Source organism: Phyllobates terribilis, unplaced genomic scaffold (assembly GCF_046119375.1).
Source record: "Phyllobates terribilis strain yellow unplaced genomic scaffold, ASM4611937v1 Scaffold_1__5_contigs__length_1240528914, whole genome shotgun sequence".
Classification (NCBI taxonomy): Eukaryota; Metazoa; Chordata; class Amphibia; order Anura; family Dendrobatidae; genus Phyllobates; species Phyllobates terribilis.
The window spans coordinates 999,575,356-999,587,600 of record NW_027362761.1 but is presented as its reverse complement, the minus strand read 5'-3'; the positions used below and the strand labels follow the sequence as shown (position 1 = coordinate 999,587,600).

The following is a 12,245-nucleotide window of genomic DNA, read 5'->3' as shown; positions in this document are numbered from 1 at the left end:
AAGTAGAGGCCAAAAAATACATAGTTTGAGTACTTCATGCATGAACCGGCACATGGACATGAAGCATAAGTTGCAGTGGGAAGCTCAGTGTGCTACAATGCGGCCTAGCCGGCCGGGCCAACCACCGTCTGCCATATCTTGTGCATCCGCGGCCTCTTCATCCTCTGTGACTGGGGGGACAGCAGTCACACCTGTTTTGGGGAGCAGACCTGCCACCTCTTTACCCGTAACAGCCAGCGTGATTGGCAGGTCATCATTTTCTTTGGAGGTGGTAACACCAGCTGGTGTTGAGCGCTGTCCGACATCGATAGCACCACCTTTCGATCAAGGCAACCTAACATGTCCGCCTGCATCTTCCTCACAGACCGCCAGTTTGCCGGGGACACCCTTATCAACCCCGTCTAAGCACAATAGCCAGCCCTCGGTCCCTCAGATATGGACAAGTAAAAGACGATTTTCTCCTAGCCATGAGAAAGCTAAGAGGTTGAATTTCACCATCTGCACGTTCTTGTCTACAGAAATGCTGCCTTTCCGCCTGGTGGACACAGAGGATTTTCGAGACCTTATGTCCGTCGCAGTGCCCCAGTACCAGATGCCCAGTCGGCACTACTTCTCAAAGAAAGGTGTGCCTGCGCTCCACCAGCATGTCGCACACAACATCACCGCTTCTTTGAGAAACTCTGTGTGTGACAGGGTGCATTTCACCACAGACACTTGGACGAGTAGGCATGGACAGGGGCGTTACATGTCGCTGACTGGGCACTGGGTAACTATGGTGACAGCAGGACAAGGGGCTGCTGTCCAAGTCTTGCCGTCCCCACGAGTTGTGCGTCAATCCTCTTTATGTCAAAGTTCCTCCACTGCTTCTGCCTCCTCAACCTCCTCTCGGTCTTCCACCTGCACCCAAAGCCTGTCTGGTCATGCCACAAGCTTTCTAACTGCGCAGAAGGGATCCTGCATACCTCCTTACTATGCTGGCAGTAGGGCTCAACATCATCAGGCGGTTTTTACATTGAAATGTCTGGGAAATGTGAGTCACACAGCTGAGGAGTTGTGGTCAGCTCTGGAGAACCAATTTCATGAATGGTTGTCTCCACTGGACCTGAAACCAGGGAAGGCCATGTGCGACAATGCTGAAAACCTGGGTGCGGCCCTTCGCCGGGGCAATGTCACACACGTGCCTTGTATGGCTCACATGTTGAACCTGGTTGTCCAGCAATTTTTAGCCCACTATCCCACACTAGATGGCCTTCTGCAGAGGGCAGGGTCGCTGTGTGCTCACTTTCGCCGTTCGCATCCCGCAGCTCAGCGACTTACATCTCTACAGAAGTCGTTGGGCCTGCCACTTCACCGGCTAAAATGCGATGTGCCTACCCGGTGGAATTCAACTCTGCACATGTTGCAGCGACTGTGGCAGCACCGACAAGCCCTGGTGCAATACGTTCTGACGTATAGCCTGGGCCAACGAGATCCAGAGGTGGGGCAAATCACGCTGGAGGAGTGGTCTCAGATCAGGGACCTATGCACCCTTCTGCACAGTTTTGAAATGGCGACGAAGATGTTTAGTGCTGACGATGCCATTATCAGCATGACTATTCCGGTGATTTACATGCTGGAGCACATGTTAAACAGAATTCGGAGTCAGGTGGTGGCACAAGAGGAGGTGGAGGAAGTAGAGGAGGAGGAGTTGTATGCGGAAGGGCTAACATCTGCAAGGTCCAGACGGTCGGCAGCACCAAGACGGCAGGCATGTGAGGGTGGGGGAGATGGTTTTACCAGGGCGCATGGTAGCAGCCAAACTAGTGAGGAAGGTGCAGGAGCCCAGGAAGAAGTGGAGGACGAACTGAAGGAAGACTCATCAGATGAGGGAGACCTTGATCACATTTCTGTTGTGCGAGGTTGGGGGGAGAGGACAGAGGAAGGAAGCATGATTGTTACCTCGCCACCAACACAACAGGGACTTGGTGCTCGTGGATGCGCAACACACATGAGTGCCTTCTTGCTGCACTACCTGCAACATGATCCTCGAATTGTGAGAATTAGAAATAATCCTGACTACTGGGTTGCCACACTGTTAGATCCCCGGTACAAAAGTAAATTTGCAGAAATTATTCCTGCCATAGAAAGGGATGCACGCATGCAGGAGTATCAGCAGAGACTGTTGCAGAATCTTACATGTGCTTTTCCACAAAATATCAGTGGTGCACGTAGTGAATCTCACAGTTCCAACTTGCCAACCGTGGGACCGTCAAGTGTTCAGCACTCAAACCGTAACAGAACCACAGTATCTGCTGGTAACATCAATTTTGCGGAATCATTTCACCACTTTTTTAGCCCATCCTTTGCAAGGCCACAGGAGACAAGAAGTCTGACACATAGTCAACGCCTAGAGACGATGGTACAGGAGTATCTCCAAGTAAACATTGAAGCCACGACTGTGTCACTGGACCCTTGCTCTTTTTGGGCTTCCAATCTGGATAAATGGCCGGAGCTAGCCACTTACGCCTTGGAGATCTTGTCATGCCCCGCAGCCAGCGTTCTGTCTGAACGTGTGTTCAGCGCTGCTGGTGGTGTGCTGACAGATAAGCGCACGCGGCTCTCCACTGATAATGTAGACAGACTCACGTTCATAAAGATGAACAAATCATGGATCCGAAACGACTTTTCTACCCCTGTGTCATCCTGGGGAGAGTAAAAGCTTGATGATTGGTTAAAATCACCCTACCAACCGTTTTAAGCTTTGAAATTACTAATCATGTTTATCTGTATCTTGGCTGGAAAATAATTTGGGCTTTGTAGCAGTGTGCAGCACTGATTCTATTAGGCCATCTATAATAAGCTCCACCAGATTTAAAATTACTAATCATGTTTATCTGTATCTTGACTGGAAAATAATTTGGGCTTTGTAGCAGTGTGCAGCACTGATCCTATTAGGCCATCTATACTAAAGCTTCACCAGATTTAAAATTAATAATAATTTTTAGCTGCATCTAGCCCGGAAAATAATTTTGGGGCTCCGAGATGCGCAAGACACATAAGTGCCTTCTTGCTGCACTACCTGCAGCATGACCCTCATATTGTCAGAATTCGAAGTAATCATGACTACTGGGTTGCCACACTCTTAGATCCCCCAAACTTTTCGATCAACCTTTTCATTTTAATAAAGACCAAAAAAATGGTCATTTTTGAAATTATAAGCATTAGCAGGTTGTTAGAAACTGAAATCAAACAGTTTTCAACTCAAAACTTTATTCTAGGTGATGTTACATTTTCACATAGGACCCCTTGTTCGAAAGGAGCTTCTGAACTCTCTCGACCATTGAATTTGTCAGGTTTTGGATGGTTTCTGCTTCAATTGTTTTGCATGAGGACAGAATACCCTCCCAGAGCTGTTGCTTAGATGTGAACTGCCTCCCGCCATCATAGACACTCCTTTTAATGATGCTCCAAAGGTTCTGAATGGGGTAGAGGTCAGGGGAGCATGGGGGTCACACCATAAGTTTGTCCCCTTTTATGCCCATATCAGCCAGAGATGCAGATGTTTTATGTGCAGCATGAGATGGTGCATTATCATGCAGAAAAATGATCTTGCTGTGAAATACACGGTTCTTCTTCTTGAACCATGGCAGGAAGTGCTGTTTGAGAAAATCCACATACATTATGGAGTTCATCTTTAGCGCCTTCAGGGATCCTAAAGGGGCCGACAATCTCTCTCCCCATGATTCCAGCCCAAAACATTACTCCACCTCCTCCTTGTTGGCGCTGTAGCCATGTTTGCGTGGGGTGTCCATCAACCAGCCATCCTCCACTCCATCCATCTGGACCATCGAGCGCTGCACGGCACTCATCCGTGAACAAAACAGTTTTGAAATCAGTCTTCATGTAATGTTTGGCCCACTGGAGCCGTTTCTGCTTGTGTGAAGTGGATAGAGGAGGTCGACAGGATGGCGTATGCACAGCTGCAAACCTCTGAAGGACCCTGCATCTTGTTGTTCGGGGGACGTTGGAGGCACAAGCAGCTTCAAAAACTTGTCTGCTGCTATGACAAGGCTTTTTTGCCGCTGCTCTTTCAACCTGACGTAATTGCCTGTAGGAAAGAGTCCTCAATTTGCCCTTATCAGCACGCACACGTGTGTACTGTGAATCAGCTACATACTTCTTGATTGCCAAGACACTTCATCCTGATCATCGCACAATGTTGATTGTAGTCATGCCTTGACCTAAACACTCCACAATTTGTTGCTTCTCAGCAGCCGACACATCCTTTTTCTTTCCCATTTTGGCAGAAAATGTAGGCTGCTTAATAATGTGAGACAGCCTTCTTAAGTAGTCTTGCCTTTCATTGGACACACCTGCCAAACTAATTAGCACAGGTGTCTGCAATTGCTTACAGTGATATAAAGAGCCCTGACACACATCACCATCAATGAGTTTAACTGACAAACAAACAAATTCTTCCCTTATCACTCCTAAACACTTTTTGCATAATAATTTGGAACACAGTGTACATGTGCTTTTCCACAAAACACCAGTGGTTCACGTAGTGAATCTTACAGTTCTAACTTGCCAACCGTGGTCTGTATGGAGTTGTTCAATAAAGGGCCCAAAATTAAGATAACATAGATGGGAGAGGTCTCTATGAATAGGAATTCCTAAGTATTTGATACCCTGTGAGGGCCAGGCAAAGGGAAAGTTGGACTGGATGGAATCCTATATGGATTTGGGGAGGGAGACATCGAGGGCCTCAGACTTCGCTGCATTGATTTTAAAATTTGACCATGTAACAAAGTGATCTATTTCAGCCAAACAGCATGGATGGATATATGTGATTGAGTGATATATACTAGGACATCATCAGCAAATAGAGAGCACTTGTACTCGGTGCCTCCCACCTCAATCCACCTAATATTGGGGTTATGGCGAATTGATGAGAGCAGATGCTCCGTCACTAGGATGTATAAGAGAGGGGACAGAGAACATCCCTGCCTTGTCCCATTGGTGATTGTGAAAGGTGATGAAAATGTTCTGACGCGCCCCCTGGGCCTTGGGACACCCGGAGCCGGACCCTTTTTGGTGGATGCTGGTGGTTGTAGTCTCCGTGGCGGCAACCCTGTTCCGTGGCTCAGGGCGGTCAAACCAGTGGCGGAACTATTTATGTGGTTTTGATGTTTAAATGTCCGACTACGCCACCCGTGGGTTGCGGTCAGAGTGAACCGCCGCTCCAGGGCAGACCGCTGAGGCTGGTGTTGTGGGTGCAGCAGAGCGTAGCATAACTCCCCACGGGAGGAGTATAGCCTCAGGGCAGTGTATGTGGAGGATGGGGGTGATGGTGCAGGGCAGCAGCAGTAATGACACGGAGTCAGTGATGCAGTCCAGGGCCTTTACTCACAGTTCTTATTATCCAGACCACATCTGCAGGTAACGGCTGCCCACGTCGTACTGTGCTCACCAGGTGAGGGGCTCAGACAACTCCCAGATAACTTTGGAGTTCTTCACAGGACCCCCTTTGTGTGTCCTTTGTCTGGCCTTTCTTACCAACCCTTCTGTCCGGCTGCCTCGGGCCTCCTCTTGGTAAACTTGGCGCCAGTTTCCCTGACCCTATGTGGTGCCTTCCTAGCGGGTGTAGCGAGGGGCTGCGCCACATAAAATGTCACAGCCTCCTGTTTCTAGCTGAGGGTCGTTTCCTGCCTCCACTAGTTTCGGGGACCGGTCTCCCCCTTTGGCCTGACCCCTCCACGCAGGTGGATTCGGGCGTGCGGTGGTGACTCGCCCGTCCGCACCCCTGAGATCCCTTCGTTCCTCGTTCCTGGAGCCTTCTCCGCTCCTCTTCCTTCCTTCTCCCTCTTCCAGGCCTGGGCCTCTGTTACTAGGCCCGCCTCCGGAGCAGAGCTCATGCAGAGCCCCTGCTCCCTGCCACTTCTGCTCAGACTTCTCTGCACTGAACTAAGATGGTGCCCACCTTTTATACTCCCTTCTCAATGCACCCAGGAACTGCTTCCTCCCTGCTCCTGCACTACAGGGTTCCCCTTCCACAGTGTTCCCTCCCCCCACTCCAGCCAGGGACAGGGACTGTCGTGCCCATCTCAGGGGCATATTGGTCGCCCTGCCCCACGGCAATGTGGTGTAATGTATGCAGGTGTCGGGTCCTGATCCACACTACATCCTTACCTGAGAGTGAGATATCACACCTCTGGGTGAGGTGCAATACCTCTGTAGCAACCGAGCCCTCGGGGTGCTACAGTTCCATTTATCTTCAGCCTAGGTGACATATTGCGATACAGGGCCGTGATTTTGGCTATAAAAGGGTCCCCTAGACCCCTACCCCAAGCTTTTTAAGAGAATCATATATGGCGTGCCAGGAGACTCTATGGAATGCTTTCTCAGCATCCAACGAGAGTATCTAATTACAAATTTTTAACTGCATCTAGCCCAGGAAATACTTTGCGCCTAGTAGCAGGGTCTGCTAGTCAGCGGATTATCCCGGCTGTTAAGCAAGCTACACCACCTGTAGTTTGGACACTTCATTTTTTCAAAGGAAATGCTTCGGGACCACGGGATACTCAGTGAAGAGCATTAGGAGGCACCCCAAGGCATAGGGGCTGGGACTGGCAGTAGGATGCCTTGCGGTGGACAGCCGAGCTCGATCCTTATAAAAGCTTTTTAACTGCAGCAGCTTTAGTGGACGCTACTGGAGCTGGAATTACGCGGCTGCTGGCATGAGACTTGCCCTCCAATAGATCCTTGTAAATGGATTTAAAGTGTATTTATTCAAATTAGAGAGACAATTTAAATTAAAAAGCTTAGAGCTGCCTCCACCACAGGGGGGCTCGCTCGACCCACCAGCGAACAGGCACCAGTATTGGGAGAGGGGGGCTGGCCGTCAGGGTTCACCGCGGCTCTGGCACAAACCCGGCGACACGGAGGTGGCACGGGCAGGAGCGGACTGAACGTGTCGGCTTCTCACTTTTTGGATTTTAGAAGGGCATGACATGCCTATATCTGTGTCTCCCCCTCCTTTTACTCATCCACCTCTTTTCTTTTCGCATGACTATATGTACTTGTCACTTTTCCATGTGTTAGTTGTGTCTTCTGAGCAGTTTGTCAGCTTTTGGACACCTTTGAAGGTGTTTTCTATGTGTTTCTATGTGTTTTTGTTTGCCTGCCATTGGTTTTAACGGTGTTCGAAGGTGTTCGACGAACAGTTCGACGAACACACGGGTGTTCGACGAACCGAACCGAACTCGAACACTACGGGGGTGGCTCAACACTAATGTTAACCCAGTGTGCCGTCAGCGACATGTACCGTCCCTGCCCACAAGCACTTGTCCACGTGTCCGTGGTTAGGAGGACTTTACCGGTAACTACGTTGTTGAGAGCACCGCTAATGTTTTGGGACACGTGCTTGTGTAATGCGGGGATGGCCCACAGGGAGAAATAGTGGCGGCTGGGGACCGAGTACTGAGGGACGGCCACCGCCATCAGGTTGCGGAATGCTTCCATCTCCACGAGCCTAAAAGGCAACATTTCGAGCGCAAGCAGTCGTGAAATGTGAGAATTTAGTAGTGTGGTCTGTAGGGCGTTGGCTGCATATTTGCGCTTGCGTTCCAAGGACTGGGATATGGACAACTGAATGCTGCGCTGGGACAAGGACATGGACATGCTTACTGATGTTGCTACTTGAGAGTGTGCAACGACAGGTGCAGGGCTGGAGGCATCTTCGCATTCACAATGGACAGGGGATTGGCTTGCATGCACAACAGCGGAAGAAGCAATGGTGCCACCTGCAGACACTGTTCCTGGACCCTGGGGTTCGGCCCACAAAGTTGGGTGCTTTGCTGCCATGTGAATGATCATGCTGGTGGTGGTCAGGCTGGTCGTTTTGCTACCCCTGCTGATGCTGGCCTGGCAGGTGTTGCAAATGGCCTTTTTGGAGTTATCGGCAGAGGCTTTAAAACACAACCAGACTCGGGAAGACCTAACAGTTGTACTGGCAACTTCCTTCATGTTGGTGTTACGGTGAACGGTTGCCTGCCTTCTGTCTGCGGCCGCCACACTGCTTCTTCCTGACGATTGGGGTGCTCTGCCTCCCTCCCCCTGTGTGATGCTGTTCTCGCTCTGCATGTCCTCCTGCCAGGTTGGGTGAGTTACTATATCATCCACCACCTCGTCTTCCACTTCCGCACCCTGGTCCTCCTCCTGACTTTCTGGCAATTGTGTCTCATCATTGTCCACCTCTTGTGACACTTTCCCACCATCGCCTTTGTGTGACCGTGGCTGCTCACATATTTGGTTATCGCTACACACGATCTCCTCTTGCCTCGCTTCAAGTAGACCAGGCGAGAGGCCCGAATCTATAAATGGAAAAGTGAACAGCTCTTCAGAGTGTCCAAGTGTGGGATTAGTTGTGTCTGGGTACTCGGCATGGTGGGAGGAAGGAGGATCAGGATGAGGAATCTGAGGTCCAGACTCACTGCTACTGAGACTTGACCGTGTGGAAGACAGGGTGGTGGTGGTGGTGGCTAAGTGACTGGAAGCATTATCCGCTAGCCAACCAACCACCTTTTGACACTGCTCTGGGTTCAATAGTGGTGTGCTGCGGTCCCCAAGAAATTGGGACAGGAAGGTTAGGCGAGAAGATGTGGGTGTTTGTTGTGGAACAATTTCGGCTTGCCCATGGCCTTGTCCTCGGCCTCTGCATGCACCATTACCATCACGTCCAGTTCCCCATCCCTTGCCACGTGCCTTGCCCATTTTAAACGGAGGACAGTATCTTCCACGCTCACTACAAATGACTGAGTTTGGAGAGAATTTATATGTGATCCGTGTGATGGAGAAAACATAGTTTTAAATACCTGGCCTGTAGGTAAATAGTTTGACAAGCAAACTGCTGTGAATTGCTTCACTGACACACTGAAAGAAATTTTTAATGGAGGCCAGAAATGGCAGCATTTTCTGAAAACTTATATGTAATCCGTGTGATGGAGAAAACACAGTTTTAAATAACTGGCCTGTAGGTAACTGTTTTGAGCTGCAAACTGGTGTCAATTGCTTCACTGACACACTGAAATTTTTTTTTAATGGAGGCCAGAAATGGCAGTATTTTCTGAAAACATATATGTAATCTGTGTGACGGAGAAAAAACAGTTTTAAATACCTGGCCTATAGGTAACTATTTTGAACAGCAATCTGGTGTCAATTGCTTCACTGACACACTGAAAAATTTTTTTTAATGGAGGACAGAAATGGCAGTATTTTCTGAAAACGTATATGTAATCCTTGTGATGGAGAAAACACAGTTTTAAATACCTGGCCTGTAGGTAACTATTTTGAACAGCAATCTGGTGTCAATTGCTTCACTGACACACTGAAAAAATTTTTTAATAGAGGCCAGAAATGGCAATATTTTCTGAAAACGTATATGTAATCTGTGTGACGGAGAAAGCACAGTTTTAAATACCTAGCCTGTAAGTAACTGTTTTGAACAGCAAACCAGTGTCAAAAACTTTGCTGACACACTGAAAAAAATTTAATGGAGGCCAGAAATGGCAGCATTTTTTGACAACGTATATGTGAGCCGTGTGACGGAGAAAACACAGTTTTAAATACCTGGCCTGTAGGTATCTATTTTGAACAGCAATCTAGTGTCAATTGCTTCACTGACACACTGAAATTTTTTTTTAATGGAGGCCAGAAATGGCAGCATTTTCTGAAAACGTATATGTGATCTGTGTGACGGAGAAAACACAGTTTTAAATACCTGGCCTTTAAGTAACTGTTTTGAACAGCAATCCAGTGTCTAAAAGTTTGCTGACACACTGAAAAAAAAATTTAATGGAGGCCAGAAATGGCAGTATTTTCCGAAAACGTATATTTGATCCGTGTGACGGAGAAAACACAGTTTTAAATAGATGGATTTTTAGCACTGTAATATGGAAAGGAACTGGCTGTATTCTGCAGTGCCAACAAGCAAATGGTGCAGAAAAAACGTGTTCTCGGGATTGCTTTCTAAGCAAATAATGAGGTTTAAGATGCAAAAAAAATTATTCCTGACCCCTGAGACCTGGGCCTATTTCCAGAAATATCTAACAGCAGTAGCCGACAGAACTGGACTGGAGTGCTATGTGCACTGCAGTCTGCTATATACCCTGCCTGGCTGCCTATATACACTGCCTGCCTGATATCTCTGCAGATGGATTAGTTAGTCATAAAAAGGACTGTTTGTTAAGATGGATATGTGTAATCTACAGTTTTTCTCCCTACACTACCTAATACACAAGCAAATCTCTCCCTGACACAGCAGCAGCTCTCCCTACACTGTCTGATCCGGAGTGACTGTGACGAGCATGGCGGCGCCAGGTCTGATATACACCTGATGACGCTGTACGGCCAGCCAATCACTGTAATGCCCACAACCAACATGGCTACGGCATTACAGTGCATGGCAGGCAATCCCTGCTTGTTCATTGGCTCTCTAAAGAGCGCTAAACATGCAGGGAGGGGACCCGAGTTCCCACCCGAGCAACCCGGAAATACTCGCCAAGCGCCGAGCTTGTCGAGCACCATGATGCTCGGGCGAGTACCGAGTAGTGGCGAGCACGTTCGCTCATCACTAATTAGTATATAATGCTTACTGGTGACCATATAGCAAATCAATCAGATAATAACATATAATATTCACAATAATGTAATACATAGCCATCGATACAGGACAATCTCATGATAATACAACACTAAAATATACATAGATACTTAGTGATGACAAAGTCAGTAAATCAGATATTAGTATATAATGTTCACATAGTGACTATATAACAGATCCATCAGATACTAGTATATAATATTCACAATAATATAATACATAGCCACCAATGGCGAGCAATCCCATGAGAATAGGACTGATGAGACATAAAAGCCTCCCATCACTAAGCCGGACCTTCAATCTGCGGATAGATGTGTGGCAATGCATACACATCCATGTAATTGTGCCCGTGTACATGTGTACGTGCACATGCATGGGGGCACTCCGCCCACAAGCACGTGCACACACACATGCACACCCTGTGCACATGCACGCATGCACATCAAAGGGAAAAATAATTTCCACCACGGACATGGCCAGACCCCAAACTCAATTTGTGCATGTTCAGGTATGGCCATCCATTTATGTCACTGGAACTGGATAACATGTGGTCATCACAATAACTAATTTGACAGCATATTACAGTAACAAGGCCATCCATAGAGTGCCATAGTATTTGATGTACCCAAGTGTGGAAAAGACCGTCCACGAGATGAAGTAGATTCCCATCGCAAAAATTAACCTGTGGCATTAACCCATCATGGCCAGCAACGGCGTAGCCCACACCCATCAAAAGATGATTCACAAAGCGTAGGTATAGATGATGAACTGTGAAAAATAAAACAAAGTTAAAATACATAAAAACAATATACATTATTGCAGCAGTCAGAGAGTGATCAAAGGAAGGGAGCAAAACTTAAATTCTCATTCAAGCCGTTTGGATGTACCGTGCTCAGACTCCAAATCCATCGTGACTCAAGTTGAGTCAAATGCTGGCTCAACCAGCCAGCACGAATCCCAATTTTTAGTGAGTCAATCCCTCTCACTTTTAGCAGGGAGCTGTCACACCCATGGAATAACTTAAAGTGTCGTGGGAACATTCTGAGTGTGGAAGTGTCCGTGCAATCAATTGCTGCAATAATTCATAACACATGCTCCCTTATCCTCACTTTAAGTTGGCGCATGGTTAGGCCAACATAAATCAACCCACATGGGCATGTAGCATAATAAATTACATAACATGAGGTGCATGTAATACGACTTCTAATTTCATATATTTTCGAACCAGACGAGTTTGTAAATGTGTTGGCTCTTTTCAAATTAGGGCACGCAACACACTGACCGCATGGTACACTCAAGGCTCAGGACTTGAGGCAGCTCAAGTCCTGAGGATAGTGTTTTTACGTTCCACATGGTAGTGGCTATGTACAAGTTGATCCTGTAAGTTTCAAGACCGATGTACGGTGATACACGGCTGATCAGGAAGGATTTTTGCCAAGGTGGGATCTGTCAGCAGGATTGGCCATGCCCTTGTCAAACAATCCCTCATACGTCCAAATTGTCCATGGTAGAGTGTAATAAATCTTACTTTATCCTCCATTTTGGGGGTCTTAGTTTTATACAGCAGATCGTGTCGGACAGAGTGTTTTGCACGATGGTATGCTTG

General features: G+C 47.7%; 1 protein-coding gene across 1 annotated transcript in view; it reads right to left on the bottom strand.

The window, feature by feature from the left end:
• Positions 1-12,245, bottom strand: part of LOC141163076 (uncharacterized) — a 100,296-nt gene that overhangs the window by 82,289 nt on the left and 5,762 nt on the right. The window contains exon 2 of the mRNA XM_073649125.1: positions 11,265-11,407. Within this exon, the coding sequence (XP_073505226.1) occupies positions 11,265-11,407 (143 nt within the window). The remainder of the gene's footprint in view (positions 1-11,264; positions 11,408-12,245) is intronic.